This window comes from Rhinolophus sinicus, linkage group LG01, assembly GCF_036562045.2.
Source record: "Rhinolophus sinicus isolate RSC01 linkage group LG01, ASM3656204v1, whole genome shotgun sequence".
NCBI lineage: Eukaryota > Metazoa > Chordata > Mammalia > Chiroptera > Rhinolophidae > Rhinolophus > Rhinolophus sinicus.
In genome coordinates this window covers 35,226,952-35,247,740 of record NC_133751.1, presented here as the reverse complement: position 1 = coordinate 35,247,740, position 20,789 = coordinate 35,226,952, and the positions used below count along the sequence as shown (strand labels likewise).

The following is a 20,789-nucleotide window of genomic DNA, read 5'->3' as shown; positions in this document are numbered from 1 at the left end:
CATTTAACATTATGAAACATTTGCATGTCATAAACTATTTACTGAACATAGTATCTAATAGTTACACATAAAATGTTTTAAATGGACCAATTACTCTTTTCAAAGCAGTTAGTTTTTCTTGTTAAATAAAGAGATTGTCTTGCAGATTTTCTACTTGTCTATTATCATACAATCATGCCCATTTTTCTAGTGTACATATTTAACCAAAGTGAACTATTACAAGCACACACCACCTTAGGTCCTCAAACAAATTTTTTTTTCCCCAATTATCCCGGCAATCTTTTCAATTTTCCTCTTTTTTTAGTTAACTCTTAAGATCATTCACTCAATAATTTACTGAGCCTCTAAAATGGAAAACGAAGTAAAATAGGGCATTGCCTTAGACATAGTGTCCCATACATTCTAATGACTAAGGCAGACCCTTCTTTGTTTCTTAGAATCTATATTTAAAAGTAGCACTTTGCATCTTTAACCTATCCCTCTCTACCAATCCCCTTCCAAAAATTCTTAAGTGCATGTTAATCCAAACACAAAAACTAAAACAAACACCCCAAACCAAACTCTCTCTTAATCTAGTTTCTTCCTGAAGCTACACCCAATCTATCTTCCTTCCCGCCAAGTATATCAAAAGCAGAGTCCACCTTTACCACTCTATGTCCCTTATTTACCTGTTTATCCATCCGTTTATTCCCCAGCCTATAGCAACCTTCGACCTCACTCCTAGTCAGTTCACTTCACAGCCTTGTTTTAGGCCTATCTTAACTCGCCCTCTCGGTATTTATCAATAACACTCACCTGTCTCTTCAAAACATTCTTTCCCCTACCTTTGGTTTCCCTGTTACTTCTCTCACATACCTTTTCTTCATCACCAATTCCTTCTTTTACTTCACAGGTTGTTTGAATGTATTCTTAAAGCCCTTTACTCCACTTAACCAACTCACTGGATTAGGGGATGCTCTTCCCCTCTTTGTAAATCAGTCCCTCCCCACACTTCAGCTGAAGATCCCTGCCACATAAATAAATCTCTAATTGGCCTGTGCATGCCTACTGAGCTGTAAGCATAGTGGAGATGGTTTGTTTTAAAAACTGTTTTACTCTTGCACTTGCTATTTTAATTATGTAATTTTATCAAATATTGTGTGAACTAATGAAATATGACAGTGAAAAAAGGAGATGTTTCTATGAAAATTCAGATGAGTGCTATGGAAAAGTTCTGTAATGGCTAGTGGCTAAAAAAATCATTGCAGTCAAATTAGGTAAAAAACAAGACCAAGAAAAAAATTATCTCAAATCTAGACATATTTTACATTGAGTTACCTTACCATGCAAGTATCTTTAAGTTCTTGCACCACTCAGCCAAGCTGAAACTGGAATCAGAAAGATGCTCTATGGTGTGAAAGACAAAGCCTAGCTCCAACCAACAGATCCACACACAAAGCAAAGGCCCTGGCCTGGCATCAAAAGAGGATTCAAGGAGAGTACACTTATATGTTTTAAGGTGTCTATGCATTACTTTTATTTTCCCAGCTTTAATTGATTCTACAGATTAACCTGTCCCAATTGCCTTGTCTAAGGTGCCTCCTTTTCTAGAAATATCTTGATTGCATCATGGGCCTCTTCTTTCCTTGCTGTGCTCTCTCTTTGAGAAATGTAATTTCCAACCAGAGCTTCAATTTAGCCTTTAAATAAGTAAGCACCAAATTATCAAGCTCTTTGAATGGAGGGACCATGGTTCATTCATCACCATATCCCCACCTTCCACTTCCCTCCCTGCATTGTGGCTTGCACACGATAACTACATCTAAAATTTGTTGAGCTTTAAAACAAAATGAAAACATTAGTCCTTAAATTACAACCCAAGAATTAGGAATCTGGCTTCAGTAAGTGTATTACAAGAAAATTCCTTTGTTTTGAAGTCATAATTTCCCCCTTCCCAAAAATTAAAGGAAAGAAGCTCAGTTGAAAATAATGATTGAAAAATTAGCATTTTAAATTGAATAGCTGAAGCAAATTTTTTAAAAAATCAACTGTAGTTTTCCAGAAGTGTACAGACAAGTTTAGGTGGACAATGACAAGTACCACTACTAGAATGTTCAGTTTTATCTAAATAAAGTCTGAAAGTTTGCTTCCTTCTTGAATCCTGTGGGCTTATTTTTTCCTGAAACAATTTCTTCTGCACTAGGCAGGACAGATATGATTATCTCTTCCATTTCCAGATGAGAAATTTAATGGTCCTAAGAGTTACTGACTTACTCTTGACCTTATAGATAGTCCGCAACTTCAGTAGGATTCATACCCTGGCACTCGGTATCTTGAAAAATCTATGTAATTTTACTAACAATTGTCACCCCAATAAATTTAAATAAAAAAAAATAAGACAAGGAAGGGTCAGGGGAGGGGGGTAAGGGAAGAGGAGAGAGACAGCATTCTTAATATTCTCATTTTTTGTGGACTAATTCTTTGAAAACGAGATTTCAGCACAGCAGAGTTGACTCTGTACTGTCTTTTATTAACTTGCTCGAGGCCTTGCTAATTCTTATGCAGACACCTATGTCTGTCCTACTTGTATGCTTGTGTGGGCACACTCATGGACATGTAAAGAAGTTTTAAGGGGATCAAGGGAGATCAGAGCAGAGGACGTGGGAAGTTGGATTGGACATTCTTTAAGATTCTTTTTTTTTTAAATCATGTTTTGTCCTAATTTTTTGTTTCTTTTGTCTTTCTATCATCTATTTTTACTAGACTCATTCAGTTACAACTCATAAGTGGACTTAGCTAGTTTTAAAATTCCGTTTTCTTTTCCATCTGTCTGCTAGATTTATTACAGTAGCATCACCTCAACACTACATCTTGACATAGGACTATATAAATCCCACTAACTGAAGCCATAAGATACAACAGAATTCTCCTTTGAGTTCAGGTAATATCACGTGAAGACTTTTCCCTGTATAATTTTTATTTTCTAGTTTTAATAAAGTTCTGTCTACATTTCTTGCAGTGTACACTGGAAATTCTACTTCTTTTTTCAGCATCACCATCCCATTCACACTAACACTCATATTTGTGAATATAAGTAGTGCTGCTACTCCACAGATCTGAGTGTTCAAATAAAATGCTGCTTCATTCCATAAAAAAAAAAAAAAAATGTTCCTAAGCCCCTTCACAATTCAGCAGGAGAATCAGGAACTAAATAGAAAAAATCAGATCCCTCTATCCATAGTTATCATTCATCTATTCACCAGGCTGTCTAGGATAGTACCATTAGAGTTCACTTCTTCGATTTGACACATTTTCTTGCAAAATTCTTGGGAGAAATAAGTTAATAATTCATTCTTTATATCTTCCTATTAATTAACATATCTAATTTTCTTTTCTTTGATTAAGTGGTTACTTGAAGAAAGAGAAAGGGCAGTTATGAGCGTTTTGTGGTAGGATTATTTTCGATTATCCTACTTTGTCTTCAAGAAGAAAAGCCCAGTGTGTATGTATGTATGTGGGTGGGTAACAGAGTAAAGGGCATAGTCATAGATGAGGATTCTGGTAATCCAAAGGGCATTACTAGGATATTGGATGCCAGTTGAGGAGTTCAACTAGAAAATAAAATGAGAAGGTGCACAGTAGCCACAAACAAGTGTTTCTATTTGACAATTTTAATTGGAGCTGAAATTAATGGTTAGGTAATTTGATTCTTTTTATTTTTTATTTGAAAGTTTGCTCTAGTTTATTTCTAAGTAAAATTATTGGCAGTCCCTTTGTTTTAACTTAAAACGTTCCTGAACACTAGAGCATAAAGAATGTTATTGAGCAGATTATGATTTCCCTTAAGAATAGTTCTGAAATTGAAAGTTGAATTTGTGACCCAGGAGTTAGTATTTGATACATCATAAATAAGACCAGCCATGCCTCATGACAATTAAGTAATTACTATAAATACCTATCATATAACATATTAAAATGGTAATATAATTTTATAAAACGGTTATGGATAAACCAACCACGTCTTTTATACAAAGGAATCCAAGAAACTACACATTTTTGGAGGGAACATTAAAAATGTCATGTTTCATTGCTATTGATTTTTTCCGTGGTCTCTCTGAAAACAGGGAGCTAGTAAAAAGCTGCCTAAGTGAGCCAATGGAAAATTTGGAAAGTTCATTTTACTTCTGAATCTCACATATGGTCCCATTCCATTTATTCTAACATTCTATGGAACTATTTTCTAAAATTAAGATGCTAGTTATTATTATTTATTACATGCTAGATACAATAAACGTTAAGCAACAAATTCAAAATAATTTCTTGCGCCACCTTAGAATTTGAAAGTTTTAAAGTCTGCTGGATGGGCCTGCTTTAGAGAGTTGTTAAAGAAGTTTGATAAAATGATAGTTCCTGTTTTTTTTGTTGTTGTTGTTTGTTTGTTTGTTTAGAATAAGTGTATGTGGACAGGAGAAATGTCCAAACCTGTAGAGAATTTTCATGACTCTGTTGAAGCCAAAATGATGACATGCTGGGAAGCAAAATCTCAAAAGCTATCAGTTCCTGTTTCTTTAGTCTAGCTATACATCTTGGGGCAAGCAGGGCCTTCTAAATCATACCCCATTATCAAAGTAGTCCATGTTCAAAGATATTGATTAGTGATACGGTGGTACAGTTTTTCTTATTAAAAAGAATTTTACAATTAAGGGCTAACCATCTACTTTCCCATTTACTATCCTCTAACTCCTTAAATAGTTGAGTTACAAAGTAAGGCACCAAGGCACACTGAGTGGGGTTCAAGTACTTTGTTAGGCATTTAGCCACAGGCTCCACTCCTTACTTTGTTAATTTGCTAATAATTACCACCAGATCAGTAGCAAAATCTTATGAAAAAGGAGTTTCAAAACATCTTTCCCAGAATCCTCAAAAAGATAATACTTTGAATGTAGAATCCTTTATCTCTCAAAATAGGTCAGGTAAGGGCAGCAAGCAGCAGGGGAGTTCCAGTCAAGATGGCACAGTAGGTAAACGCTGTGCTTACCTTCTCTCATGACCACATTAATTACAACTAAACCACAGAACAACCATCATTGAGAATTGCCTAAAATTACTGAACCAAAGCCCTACAACTAAGGACGTGCAGAAGAAGCCACTGCGAGACTGGTAGGAGGGGCAGGGACACAGAGGAGGCTGATCCCACACCCACGGATTACCATTAGAAATAGGGATATCTCAGCTAACACCCCCCAGCCAGAGGATTGGGGGGTCCCAGGCCCTCCCCAACCCAGGGTTCCAGAGTTCGGGAGAGAAGTCCCCATAATTTCTGGTTATGAAAACCAGTGGAGATTGTGACTGAGTGAGACAGTGGGCAGCTGGAGTCCCAAGCGCTCCTTTTAAAGGGACCATACAGGGACATACTCACCAACTGAATCATTGGCTCTGGGCTCCAACACTGGGGCAGCAGCTGGAGAGGCAACAGGGACATATGGTGTGGTACTAAGTTGTCTGACTTAGGGACAGGGCTGGAGGGGCAGCTTTATCCTGGATGGAGGAGCTAGCAGAAACCTTTGTTTCTTTGTTGAGCCCTCCCTCTTTCTGGAATGCAGATGCAGGTGGCTGTCACATCTGAGTCTCCATCTGCCTGGCTAACGAGATTCCTTCACCACACCCTGGTGATTTGAGACCCCGCCCTGCCCAACTTTCAGGCCCACCTAACCCACTTCCAGCGTCATTTTCATACAAACCGCCTGCCTTGGCTCATGCTGCAGACTTTCCTGGGGAATTTCAAAGGTTTGTGGAACCCAGACAAGCATCATCTGGCTTCAGCATGTCCCATGCATCTGACTGAGCCAGCTTTGGTTTGTGGTTTGGCCTCTTGAGGCACTTCCATGCATGGCATGGGTGGCAGCCATTTCTTGATAGCTCTGTGGCTCCTGCTGGGTGACCCTGCGTGGGGCATGGGCTGTGGCTGAACTTCACCTACAGCAGGTCACCACCTAGATGACCCTGGAACTGGTGCCACTCATGGCCAGTGTTGAAACAAGCTGGAGCATCACCCAGCTGCTTTCAAGGACATCACACACAAGGGGTGGGTTGGGCAGGCACCAGAGTCCTGCTGAGGCAGATCCTGCTCTGTAGAATCAGCCCCTGCACCACAACTCCTCCACTGTAGTCACAGCCAGTCCTCACAACCAATGAGCCGTAGGGTCAATCTTACTCACTGATGTGCAAACAGCAACCAAGGCTCAACTACAAGAGGAGGGCACACACAAACCACCCAAGGAACACACCTGGAGTGTGCGCAGCTCAGGTGACAAGGAAGACTTTGCCATGGAGCCCCACAGCACAACAACTACATAAGGCCAGTCTACTAAGACCAGGAGACATAGCAGCCCTACCTAATATATAGAAACAAACACAGGGAGGCAGCCAAAATGGGGAGACAAAGAAGCATGTCCCAAGTAAAAGAACAGAACAAAGCTCCAGAAAAAGAACTAAACAAAATGGGGACAAGTAATCTATCAGACACAGAGTTGAAAACACTGGATATAAGGATCATCAATGATCTCAGGGAGAACTTCAACAACAACAAAAAAATAGGAAACATAAAAATGGAGATAGAAAACATAAAAAAAAAAACAGTAAGAAATGAAGAATACAAAAACAGAAATGAAAAATACGTTACAGGGAATTAATAGATTACATGAAGCACAGGGTCGAGTCAGTGATTTAGAAGATCAGGTAGCAAAAAACATCCAATCAAAACAGCAAAAAGAAGAAAGAATGAAAGAAAATGAGGAGAATTTAAGGGGCCTTTGGGACAACATTAAGCATACCAACATTGACATTATAGGGGTACCAGAAGGAGAAGGGAGAGAGAAGAGAGCAAGGAACTGAAAACCTGTTTGAAGAAATAATGACAGAAAACTTCCCTAACCTGGTAAAGAAAATAGATATACAAGTCCAGAAAGCACAGAGTCCCAAACAAGATGAACCCAAAGAAGAAAAGCAGCAAGAGAAAACCAGTTATTTACCTACAAGGGAGCTTCCATAAGACTGTCAGCTGATTTCTCAACAGAAACTTTGCAGGCCAGAACGGATTGGCAGGATATTCAAAATGATGAAAATAAAAGGACCTACAACCAAGGTTACTCTACCCAGAAAAGCTGTCATTAAGAATCAAAGGACAGATAAAGAACTTCCTAGATAAAAAAAAGCTAAAGGAGTTCCTCACCACCCAACCAGTACCACAAGGAATTTTACAGGGACTTCTTTAAGATGAAAATAATAATAATAATAATAATAATAATAATAGGAAATATGAATAATAAATGCAATAACTACATACCTATGGACCATTAAGTTCAATGTAAATGGATAAAGGCTGCAATCAAAAGATAGGGTGGGGCTGAAAGGACAAGAAAACAAGACCCTTATATATGCTGCCTACAAGAGTCTCATTTCAGATTAAAAGAAACACACAAACTGAAAGTAAAGGGATGGAAAAGATATTTCATGAAAATGGAAACAAACAAACAAAGAAAAAATCAGGGGTAGCAATACTTATACCAGACAAAATAGACTTTAAAACAAAGGCTATCACAAGAGACAAAGAAAGACCTCATAATCCCACTTCTGGGTATTTATCAAAAGAAACCCAAAATGCTATTTCGAGGGGATGTGCTCATTCCTATGGTCATTACAACATTATTTTCAATAGCCAAGATATGAAGGCAACCTCGGTGTCCCTGAACTGATGAATGGATAAAGAAAAGGTGGTATACATATACAATGGAATATTACTCAGCCGTAAAAAAGAATGAAATCTTGCCATCTGCAACAACATAGAGGACCTAGAGGGTATTGTGCTGAGTGTAGTAAGTCAGATAGTGAAAGACAAACATCATTTGATTTCACTTTTAAGTGAAATCTAAAGAACAAAATAAACAAATGAAACAGAAACAAACTCATAGATACAGAGAACATTTTGATGGTTGCCAGATGAGGGGGTGTTGGGGATAGGTGAAAAGGGGAAGAGATTAAGAAGTACAAACTCATTGTTACACAGTAGTTACGGGGATGCAGGGTATAGCATAAGTAATATAGTCAATAATATTGTAATAACTATGTATGGTGTCAGATGGGTACTAGATTTGTTGGGGTGATAGTTGGGAGGGGATAGGGGCAGGGTGAAAAAGGTGAAGGGATTAAGAAATACAAATTGATAGTTAAATAGTCATGGGGATGTAAAGTATAGAAAATATAATCAATAATATCGGAAGAACCATGTATAGTGCCAGGTGTGTACTTATCAGGGGGATCACTTCCTAAATTATATAAACGTCTAACCATTATGTTATATACCTGAAAATAATATAAAATAATTAGAATGTCAACTCTAATTGAAAATTTAAGGAGGGGGAGGGGAGATAAGGAAGAATAAGTGGTTCAAAGTTCCAGGTATGAAACAAATAAGTCTTGGGGGTGCAATATACAGAATAGGAAATATAGTCAATAATAGTATTGTGATAGCATGGTATGGTGTCAGATGGTTGCTGGACTTACCATGGTGATCATTTCTTTAGCATAGGGAATATAATCAATAATGTGGTAATAACACTATATAGTGCCAGGTGGGTACTGTTGAATAACTATGATGTACACCTGAAACTAACATAATAGTGTATGTTAGTGATATTTTAATAAAAATCTTAAGAAAAAAGAAAGGGGTGGCAAGCAGCAAAGCCTGAGTGTTAATTAAGTGATAGCAAATGGGAGAAGTAGCAAAAAGGCAGAGACAAAGAGTGAAGTTTCCTAAAGAGGAATAAGGATAGTTAATTTCTGCCCTTTTCATATAAAAAGTTTAAAAATGTGATTTATTAACACTGAAACACCATTTAAAATTTTATTGATTTCTTTTTTGAGATATAATTGACATACATTAGTTTCAGATGTACAAAACCATGATTCAATATATGTCACAGGCTACAATAGTGTACATGTCACAGGCTAGCTAGGTTGTTAATTGTGAAATGATCATCATAGTAAGTACACTTAATATCCATCACCACAGAGTTACAGATTTTTAAAAAAGATTATTTAACATTCATCAGCTTTTCTTAGGTGTTGACTTCTCTTGCAAATTAAAAAAACTGTGAATTCAATTTATAGTAAAGAGATTTAAATGAAAAAATTCACACACACTGGAAATTATTTACTCTAGGATCCTGAACATCATTAATTTAAAATCACCCATTTTTACAAATTATATACTGGCTGTATTCCTCAGCTATATTTTTCTTGTTTTCTCCTATTTTGAAAATGAGCAAATATTATTAGAATGACAAATTGACTGAAACTGAAGAGAATGCTTAGGTTCCCAAATGTTACCTTAGCCCTTCTCAAATGTAAGAACTTGAATCTCTTTAATTTTTGCCTGCCTTAGATATAAAACATTAAATTAGTGAAGTTCCTTTGGACTTACAATTTTTTAACTATATATATATATATATATATATATATATATATATATATATATATGGCATATAGAATTATAATTATATAATACTATTATTAAAATGATAAACAAAAATAAAACAACAGACCTAGCAAGACCAGTATAAATAGCTCATCTATTACAAGCTCTAACAAAGGCATGTTACGTAAATTCAATTTATAGGCCCTGGGTAGCTTCCCCATTGCTGGCCTCTCATAAACTCTATACTGATATTTTCATGAAACTAGCAGCATACTTCACCTTGGAAAAGTAATATTACAAAGATACTGCCATTAGTGATTTTATGTACTTCTACATACCCTTCTTGAATTTGAAATAATGGATAAGTTCAGGTAATAATTTTTGTTTTCTTTCAACTTTTATGACTAAACTATTGAGTTGTGTTTTATGGTCTACATTTATTATTTTCTGTAGAGTCAGACAGCAGCTTTAGGCAAAGAATACCTTTGGAGTCAGACGCAAAGAAATCAGAGGTTTAAAAGGAGTAATCATGGATTCTGGAAGCATAAGAATTTTCCAAAGTTTTTGAAATACAAGTAAATACTGCGTACTGTATAATATATGAGCAATAATTTCCCAACCCTCTGTACAACTTCTTTTTCTTTTGCGGCTAGGATAATTTTCTATTCAAGTATGGTCGAGGATTATAGCTATAAAATTTCATTTCCTCCAGAGCAGTTTTGGGAGGTTTTTTTTTTTTTTTTTTTGAGTAACAGTTTGTTTAGCAAATCATACACTGGCAATGGCAAGGAATTCTTTCTTATGGGGAATTTAACAACGTTACAGGAATTATCCAGTCTCAATTTCTAAGAATCAAACTGAAAGAGGGACATTTAAAGTTGCAGCTTTCATAAGTAAGGCTATATAATATTTACATGACAGTATGAAACTCTAATATTTCTTTGGATCTTGTTCTTTTTGAACTAGGGTCTCATTTTAATGGACCAGATATAATTTGTTAATATAACTTGTTTTAAAAGAATGAGAACCTGGCTTTGACCAGAGAAAGAGAAGGAAAGCACAGGATTCTGACCTGGATTCTAATCCTGTGAGCTCCCAACTTTTTGCATGACCTAGAAGGTCTTAGAGCTATCTGTCACTTTGGTTTGTTTGTTTACCAAAATGTGAATCTAATACATATGGTCCTCGACTTATGATGGTTTGATTTACAATTTTTCATCTTTACGATGGTAGGAAAACCATACGCATAACAAATTAGATGAGATATTCAACACTTTATTATAAAATAGGCTTTGTGTTAGATAAGGTTGCCTAATTTATCAATATCTGTAGACTAATACGTGTTCTGAGCACATTTAATATAGGCAAGGCTAAACTATGACATTCAGTAGGTTAGGTGTATTCAATGCATTTTTGACTTAACAATATTTTCAATTTATGATGAGTTTATTAGGATGTAACCCCATCTTAAGCTGAGGAGCCTGTGTACTTAACCAAGCTGTGATAAGTGAGATAGTGTATTTCAACATGAAAGCATTTTGAAGAATATACTGTAAGTTATTACTTATTAGAGAAAAGCCCATGCCAGCCACACTTAGTTTTCATGGTACTGTACATGTCACAGGCTAGCTAGGTTGTTAATTCAGTTTATTTTATGGCTTTTAACATCCTCTAACTTCAGAGCCAACCTAAACAAATTCTGTACCAGGGACTGACTTTATGCCGTATTTGGCTAAACAGATCTACCCTCATTTTGAGCACTCACTGGCCATTATTGATAGTGATAACTAAAATCTGGTTAGAAGGTCATAAAAAATTATGCAGTATGTAATAAATTCCACGACACTATGGAGGCATTTGAGAAATAATTTACTTTCTTAGAATGTAGGTCAAGTGCAGAAACAAAATGATCATTTATGCATAACCTCAGTCTTCCTTGCTCAAGTACATAGAAAGAGCAAATACACTATGGATTTTTTTTGAAGAGGTTTGTGGTTACTAAGTTTGTTTTACTTGTTTTTACATAGGGGACCCTTGTTGGCCTTTAAAATGTAATTTAACAATGTAACTGATGTATTTTTGCCACCAATAAAACAAATACATATGACAAAATGAATGCATACTCATTTCAGCCTATAAGATTTGTTTTTAAATTATTCTATTTGCAGCCAGGGGTAAAATGTGAGATCATTTCTTTACTCCTGCCAAAAGTAAGCTGATTTCCTCAACCCACGTGAACAGTTCAGTGTAAGTCTAGCGTGCTAGCGTGTTTGAGTCTCCAGACTCGTGTCCTGCCATCTATGGGCACACAGGCATCCACACTGGTTACACTGGATGGGGCAAGGCTCAGTTGGCACATCTCCAGTTTGACTATGAAGATTGTGCTGACAATGTACGTATCCCTGTGTCTACCGCATCTGCCCGCTGGACAGGGAAAGAAAAGGTACTCGGTAGAATGCAGTTGCTCCCATCCACTCTCTCCACTTATATACAATGTATTACTCCTCTCCCCACGTGCGTTCCGAGTGCTGGATCACACATACGCACACTCACACACGTGCACACCGTACCTCTCCCAGCTGCAGGCCGGCACACGTCCCCGGCGCACCCCAACCACCCCTCTCCAGACTCCGCCGCCTCTCCCCCCACCCCCATCCGCACTCCACGTGGACGCACCCCGGCGCCAGGAGGTCGCGCTGCCCACGAGCCCCTCGCTGGTCCCCGCAGTGGGAGGGAAGGCGCGGCCCAGGGTTCGGACGGACATAGCGGGCGTCCAATCGAGCCCAGTACTGCCTCCCCGAAGGGAGGGAGCGGCGGCTCGGACGGGCCCAATGAGCGGGGAGCCCGAGTGGGACTTCCTCCCGGAATCCCGTTGGCCAGAATAGCGGGGCCGTGGGTGACACGTAAGTTGGGTGGGAGGCGGCGGCGACAAAGGCTCGGCAGCCCAGTCAGTGACACCGGTCTGCAATCCCCCAAACCCGGCCAAGCAGCCGGCCCCCACCCGTCACCCACCGTCAACGCCGCGCGCGGAGGCGTCGCCTGGAGCCCGGGTCCCTTTGTTGAGGGCGCACCCCCTCTTTTGGTGGCAACAAAGTAGCGCAGTGGGAACCGCCGCGAGGGGGCGGGGAGGGGCCGGGGCGGGACTCCGAGTGCCGCCGGGGGTAGCCGGGCCAAAAAGTGGGGAGGAGGAAAGAAGGCCAGCGGCGTCTGGGGACAAGCGCGAGGACAGCCCGCTCAGAACTATGCGGAGGGCCCCCTCCCGGGCCCGGACACTCGCAGAGAGACAGCTTCGCAAAAGTTTGGCGGCGGCTGCCCGGGCGGCGTCGATGGCTGCGCGCCCCGCGGCGCGCGGGGGCTGAGCGGTCGCCACTTCCCCTTCGGCCCGGCTTTTGTGTCTGGCTTCTCCCAGTACTCATGCTGCGTCCGGCCACCTCCTGCGGCGGCCGGTGCTGAGGCGCTCGCTCGGGCCGTGGGGAGGAAGAGACGGCGGCGCCGGTGGGGGCGGCCGCGGCGCGGGGTCCAGGCGGGACTATGGGAAACGGGATGTGCTCCCGAAAGCAGAAGCGGATCTTCCAGACGCTGCTGCTGCTGACCGTGGTCTTCGGCTTTCTCTACGGCGCGATGCTGTACTATGAGCTGCAGACACAGCTGCGGAAAGCCGAGGCGGTGGCGCTCAAGTACCAGCAGCACCAGGAGTCCCTTTCCGCCCAGTTACAAGGTACGGTTAACGGGACGCACGCGGCCAATGGCCAACTTTGCCCCGCGCCTCCGCCACAGCTGGAAAAGTAGCTTTGGTGAGCCGTTGGCCCTGCGGGTGCCACCTCTGACCTTCAGGGACCTGAGAGGCGAGCCCTGCAGGGCGGCCGGGCCCCAGAATGTCAGGGGATGTGACATCCCCGATCTCCCGGCTCCTCGGGCGGTTATGTTTGAAGTGGGCAGGTAGCGCCAGCCTCTGGCCCCGCTAGACTTGGAATGGGCCGGTGCACACTGAGTCCTTTACCAGCACTTAAAGGCCCAGCTACAGTTCACGCAGGCAAACCGGGAACCCTGGCTCCGATTCTGCCAGCCGGTCCCGAAGAGGCATAGCTTTCCTGGTTTCTAGGGATTTCCATTTGACTTTGTTAGTAGCCTAAGAAATGGGGAGCTTGGCAGAGATTTCTCAAACTGGTGTTTTTTTTAAGAGAAATTAAGCCATGACCGGGCTTCCCAAACTGATGGCCCAGTCGAATGGAACCTAGACCTGCTAGTTTCTGTTAATGGGGTGGCTAGGCACGTTGGATGTGTTAGAAAAGTCCGCGCTACCACTCTTCACCATCCTGCAGGTATGTTTTTTTTTGGAAAAAAAAAGTTTGTCTTCTTGAATAACTTAGTTTATCATGGAGTTGGGCGTGTGTGTGTGTGTGTGTGTGTGTGTGTGTGTGTATGTGTATGTATGTATATGTATGTATGTGTGTATGTGTGTATTTTACAATTAGCGTTGAGAAGCCCAAGAGGAGACACAGTTTTCCACTTTGCCAGACACAGCAAACACAACGTGGGCAAGACCTGCAGAAAGACTTAAAGCACCTATCATTTTATTTTAGAGTCTCGTTTAATGTGAATTTCAGAAACATAAATGATGCATGACTGCAAAGTAAGCACCATGTGGACCTGTTAAGCGCATAGTCATCCTATACACGTTGTGAAAGCTTTCACTTGTACTTGTGGTTAATTTTCAACACTTATGCAGCCCTCTCCCCAACCAGAAAAAAAAATGAAAATAAAAAAACTTTGCAGTGAAATGTTGACAGTCTTTGCTGATAGGGCAAATGTAGCTTATTTCATATTAGTAGGAAGATACAAGCTAGATAGATCTGTCCATGTAGGTGTATACAAATATAAAACAGATGCCTTTTCATTGCTTTAGCTATTTTGAGTATATTTTAGTAAAAAAAAAAAATTAAGATGAGAGAAAATGATGCACAGCTGATTGCTTGGTCTTACTTGCTCTTCCCAACTTGGAAGAAAGGAAAGTACTTTTAGCTTATTGAAGCTGCATAGCCACAGGCAGTGAAAATATGTGAGCTGGGCTTGGTTCAAAAGGAAAACCTGTTTTGATATAGTCTTAGATTAAAAAAAACTTTTCTTAAAACTTCTTGACATTTACCCATGGATTATTGTTGGTATGCAAAGTATGGGTATTTATTTACATACTTATTTAGATGATATCAGTGGCTTCCTTGTGAAGTTCAGGGCAGTTAGACCAAGAGGAAAATGTGCTAATAGTACAATGACAGGACTGGATTTTCACACTCATGGTTGGAAGGGGCTTGTGTGGTGAATTATGAGGTTGGTTCTTTGGTCTCTTACTTTAGGAGACCGATGAGAGCAGGCGCTGTCGTATTCATCAACACATCCTGAGCACTGCACAGTGCACAGTGCAGGAGGGGAGCAATATATGTTTATGCAATTAACAAGTAAAATTATCCTAAACTAGTGAGAAAATTAACCCCACACACTTTTGTCTGCTTTCACAGGCTTCATGTCCCTGTCTCTGCTTTTTGAAAAAACAAAACAAAGTAACGACAAAATATTTTACCCAAGTAATGCAGTAGCCTCAACTGCCAGTGCTGAAACTCATTGGCCAAGGCCCTGGTTTCTGAGTCATGGCCTTTATGTTGCAGTATGCCGTTTTGAAAGTCAGTCTCGATTTCTTTTCTACTTTTGTCTTCCTTTGGTGGTGGTAGTGGGGGAGAGTGGTGGTAAGTGGTAATACAGGACTATTAAAATACACATTTGCTCTGCAGCGGGAGATGAAAAATTGTTGTAGCTACTTTGAATGAGTAGCCTTAAAGGCCATTTCTTAATTTACTCATTTGCCATTTCCTCTTGAATTGCAACAATAATAATATGGTTAGGCATGAAAACTTATATCCCAAGCAAGCTACAGGTTTTATTTTTAATGGGTTCACAGTTGACTTCTGTAGCATTTATTTTGGATTTCACATCTGCAGGCCATTTAATGAAGATTTTTCTGGTGGTATACAGGTTGGCTTCCCTTTACCAATGATAAATGGCATTTTACTCAGTAATGCTATGTACCACCTGCATTTGTTTTTAGGGCTTAGACTCTCCCTTCTTCAGTCTTGCTTAGTTACATGAGATGTCTTGACCTGGCTTGGATTTTTTAAAGAAGGCCACTGATAGTTAAGATCAGAGTTAACTATCAGTGGCCTTCTTTAAAAAATACAGTTCTTGAAATGTTGAAGTAGTTTGGCCCTGTAATTTGAAGGTATACATTTGTTAAGTGAGCATATTTAGGTCATCTTCAGTTTAAGAATGGGTTGTACTCCAGAGCTTATTTTGAAAGTAGGTTATGTCTAACTCCAAGTGCATTTTGTAGTAGGACGATTCCATAAATAGGAGATGGTGGGGGGGTGACATGGGGGAAGTTCCAAGATGAGGCAACCCCCTCTCCACTGAAAACAAATGTCTACGTCTGCCAGCCTGTCTATTTACTATCTTCCACCCATGCTCTCTCTTAATTTTTTTGAGAAGCGGGGCAGAGGTTACATATTGGTGGCAGAGGCAGCACTAACAACCTTTGAGCAGCACATTGTTTCCTTACTCTTTTACATTTTTTAAAACTCCTTTCATGTGGGCCATGAGCCATTCTCTGTGTCTACACATAGTGATTCTTAGCTTTGACTGGGCATTAGAATTACCTGAGCAGCTCCCAGACCAATTAAATCACAATCTATGGGGGGAATGGGGGTGGAACCCACCTGGCAGTCTCCCCAGGTGATTACTGTGTGCACCCAAGGTTGAGAATTACAGCTCTGTAATCTTAAAATTGAGCCACTTCACAGTTACTTCACCTGCTTGCCCACAAAGAGATTTGAAGTTTTTTTGTGTGTGTTTTTTTTTTTTCACCTGGAGCATGTGATTCAAATTCTAGTCCTGCAGCTTTTTTGTGAACTTGGGCCTTATTTTTCTCATATAATGGAAATTAGAATGACTTATTCCATAGGGGTATTGTGAGGATAAAATAATTAATCAAATTAAGCTGCTAACTAATATACCTGGCACATAGTAGGTATTGCTCGTTAAAGATTAGCTGTTAACTATTGTCACAGTCCCTGTTTGAGGTGACATATTTCATTTCTTTCTCTTTCCCAGGTTTGTTGTGGGTCAAATTTTAAAATTGATAGAATTTATTTTTATCATTAGCCACCTCTTTCTGTTGTACTTAAATGAACATCAAAGAAACTAGGTAAACTGTTATAAATCTGGGTACTTTACTCTGGAGAAGCGACCTTCCCTGACAATTTAATCTTAGGGAATGGTTACTCATTAACTCTCTTCTGTATCATTTCAGATTAGGAGAGAGTGTAACTGCTAGAGGTAGGCAATAACCGTTTGCAATAAAATCTGGGAGAGAGATACAAGTATTTAAATTTTTAAAAAGTAGGGGCAAGAGCCCCTCATTCTGGAAATACTGTATGACATAATTGCGGCGTTCTTGGTCTTCCCATTGATGACCAGAAACCGTCAAGAAAAGGTTTATGTAAAGTTTTCTATGCTACTGTTCCTGTCAAGTGTATTACAGCTATTTAAAATAAAAAAGTTTGGTGCTTCTAAGAGTCATGTTGTTGTTTACATTAGTTGTCCTTTGGATTGTATTCCCCTAACTGGCAGGATAGATAGCCCACTAGCCTGAGCATGAACACATTATATTGTAACTGGTTACTTTGTTTTCAACCTACCCTGAATCTTTTTTTGTTTTTAAGTTTCTTTCAGCTCAGGGCCAGGCTTCTTTAATTCTTCCATCTCTAGTACCTGGTGCCTGGCATATAGTAGGCACTCAGTAAATAGTAGGTCTATATACCGATCTGGTATTTTCTCTCTGCCTATGAATGTGCTTATATATATTGAGCAATAAAGTGTAATGGCTAAGGACTGAGGAGTCAGGGCACTTGGATTTGATTTCTTGTGGTTTTTCTTTGTTTTGTTTTTTTTTGGTTTGTTTTTTTAAACCAGCTGTGTGATCTTGGGCAAGTTCCTTAAGTTGTCTGTGACCTGTTTTCATCATATGAAGTAATCAGGATAATAGAGCTTCAAAATGGGCTGTCATGAGGACTAATAGTGTCACCCAGCACATAATTCTTAGAAGGGTGTAGCTTGCATTTTGGACTATTGGGGAACCTCAGGAACAAGAGTTGTTCACACAGCTCAGAAATTTAGACCCACAGGGGCGGACAACACATGGTACCGTGTTTCCCCGAAAATAAGACCTAGCCAAACCATCAGCTCTAATGCATCTTTTGGAGCAACAATTAATATAAGACCCAGTCTTAGTTTAATATAAGACTGGCTATAATATAATATAATACTGGGTCTTATATTAATTGTTGCTCCAAAAGATGCATTAGAGCTGATGGTTTGGCTAGGTCTTATTTTTGGGGAAACATGGTAGGTAGGTATGCTCGTTTTCTAGTGCAAAGTTAGAACTTAATAAACATCAATTAGATATTGATGATTAAATAAACACTTTCACTGAAGTACGTGTTACAGTTAAAAGGAGATATTTATCAAGCTATTTTTGTTGCATTCAGCTCTGTTTTAAAAATGGGACAGAATTATTACTCCTTAGGATCAACTAAAAACTTAGTAGTTTTTATTTGTATGTAAAACCCTGCCATAAAATTCATTCCCTGAATAAAAGACAAGAGCTTCTAGATGCTTTTTGAAAATTTTACTCAGTTAAGCATTCTGTTCAATGTATATGATTTGCATAAATAGGTATGAGTCTACACATTGTATCTGCCTTAGTCATCCTTGTAAATTGGAACGTGCCAATACTGGTTGACCACGTCAGAGAATTGCTCATCACCTGTGAACCTTTAGTTTTAGCCCAGATTGGATTAAAAACCTCACTTTGTTTTATATTCTCCCCTGCTTTACCAAGGACAGTTTCTTATAGGGCTGGGGCACAAGACCAGGTTTCAGTGACTTAATGAATGAGTGAATTGGAGTTAGGGTAATGGCAACTGAAGCTGGCGGGGACCAAAACGCAAAGGATTTGTAAGAAACCAAAAGAAAGGAAAGAGAAAAGGGAATTAATATCAGTTCATGAGTTTCAAAGCATTGAGAATGATTCTTACACACATCTTTGTGTCCAAAAAGGAAAGAAACACACTAGTGAAGGGAGTGGGTTTCTGGTCAGATACAATTTGAATGCAACTCTGGTGCTTCCCGGTAGAGTGACCCTGGCCAGGCAGGTAACTTCTCTGAACTTCAGATCCTCATATTTAATTTTGGATAGCAATGTGTATCTTGCACACTGGTATGGATTAGAGACAGTACACCTGAAGTGCCGAGCATGAATCCTGGAGTGCATTCCTGCCACATTTATTAGGCGATCAGGACTACTGTCACTGGATTAGTAGCGGGCTGTCTTTTTCATTTTGCCCACAGTTTACTACATCTCATAAATAATAGTGTTATTGGTTATGTCCTAAATACAGCTCTTTTCAGAACCGTGTGTCCAACTTGGCTGAAACTTTTATTTGATTTAAGATACTCTCACTCTGTCGTTTCTGCCATTTTGACCTTTTTTTGGGTAAGAAAAGACCTGAAAACATTTATGTGGTAGCAACTAAGAGTTACTGTTTTTCATTTTGACAACTAAGTGTTCTTTTATCACTGAGGACATAATGTTTTTGCTTCTTTTGCCAGTCAGTGGTTTGTGGGTTTTGTAGCTTTGTTTGGAAGTGAAAGTTAATGTAACTTTATTATAATAGAAAAATGGCAAACTATATTTTTGTTTCAAGCCAGTGTTATTTGAAGTGAATTGATTGTGACAGAATTTTGCAAGTTTATTTGAAAGAATTAAATTACTGACTCTGGGTGGTGAGCACACAATGTGATATATATAGATGATGTATTATAGAATTGTACACTTGAAACCTATGTCATTTTACTAACCACTGTCACCCCAATAAATTTAATTTAAAAAGAATTTAATTATTTTAAATAGATAACTTTTATTGAGTATCTACTGTGTTCAGGTACTGTGCTAAGCATGTTACATGCATTTTCTTATTTAAAAGTGACACAAGCATTTTAATGTGAATGAGCAATCTGAGGACCAGAGGGGTTAGTTAACATGCCAGTGTCAAGGTCTAATCTAATGAAACTGAGCTTAGAACCCTGATGTGACTTCCTATCTTGTGTTCCTCCACAGTACTCCATCGCCTTCAAAATTATTTTAGTGTTTCATGACACTATTACTGGTTTTGAAAAAGTAGGTTAGATGGGTCGTATGAGGATTCAAGATAAAATTTAGCATCAGAACTAACAGGTGTGACTATTTGATGCCGCATTTCTAGAGTGTAAGGCAGTTGCTGCTGTTACACAGGTGATTTTGGTTGATACTGGAATTGATTTTAGGTTGTATGCAGATCCTGCATAAAATAGCATCGAATCACATAATAAGAAATATATGCCCTTTTAAATCCCCTTTCAGTGTGTTCTTGAGAAGTCAAGGAGAAACTCTCAATTTGATGCTAGAATCATTCTCCTAGATAGAGTTGCTCTTTTTTTCCCTCAGAGCAGGCTTCAGGCAGCCAGCAGCCTGATAGCTAGAATTTAATAATTGTTTTGTTGTTTTATTGCATTGAAATTGAAATCCATTCATGCTGTATAAGTCAGATTTTTCATTTACAATGTACTAGTGCAAAGTTTTCTCTTTAGAAGTTTATTTTAGGAGAAAAAGTGAATATTTGGCATCCCATAAGTAAGAACTCCTGTCTGGAGTACCTGCATATCTGGAGTTTAGGAATTAATTAACTGTTTCAATTTGACATGAACACTGAATTTTCCAGTTAAGAAAACAATGCAGAAGCTGATGAATCACCTACTATGGGTCTCAAGCTAGGCACAGAGCCCACATATCCTGACTTCCCGCGCAATGTAACGTTGCTGCACTATACTCTGCTCTCTCTGGAGAATAGCAGCACCCTCTTCTCATTTAGAACAGAAATCGGTGTTGCTATTTTTAACAATGCTATGTATTTCTGAATGGCATATCTGTGTTCTTTGCTTTTCTCCACCTGTGAGTGCCTATCCAGAGGACATACCAGTGATTGCCCTTCACTAATGAGCCTCACTAAACAGTCTCAGCCTGGAGGGACACGGACATGAAATAAATTGCTGTTTGTAACAATATAACATTAAAAAAATACTGCTTTAACTATTTTTCATATATAAAATGTCAGTATGATAGATAGTGAACAGAAGAAGAGGAGATGCTGTCTGAAGGGTAAGGCATAATAGAACATTCAGATGACATCAT

At 39.4% G+C, this 20,789-nt stretch overlaps 1 protein-coding gene across 6 annotated transcripts in view; it reads left to right on the top strand.

Annotated features, from left to right (window-relative positions):
• Positions 1–12,335: 12,335 nt before the first annotated feature.
• Positions 12,336–20,789, top strand: part of GOLIM4 (golgi integral membrane protein 4) — a 67,489-nt gene continuing 59,035 nt past the window's right edge. For all 6 annotated transcript variants that reach the window (XM_074327474.1, XM_074327471.1, XM_074327465.1 and 3 more), the window contains exon 1: positions 12,336–13,172. In XM_074327474.1, coding sequence (XP_074183575.1) covers positions 12,986–13,172 — 187 coding nt within the window. In that variant the 5' untranslated portion in view covers positions 12,336–12,985. The remainder of the gene's footprint in view (positions 13,173–20,789) is intronic.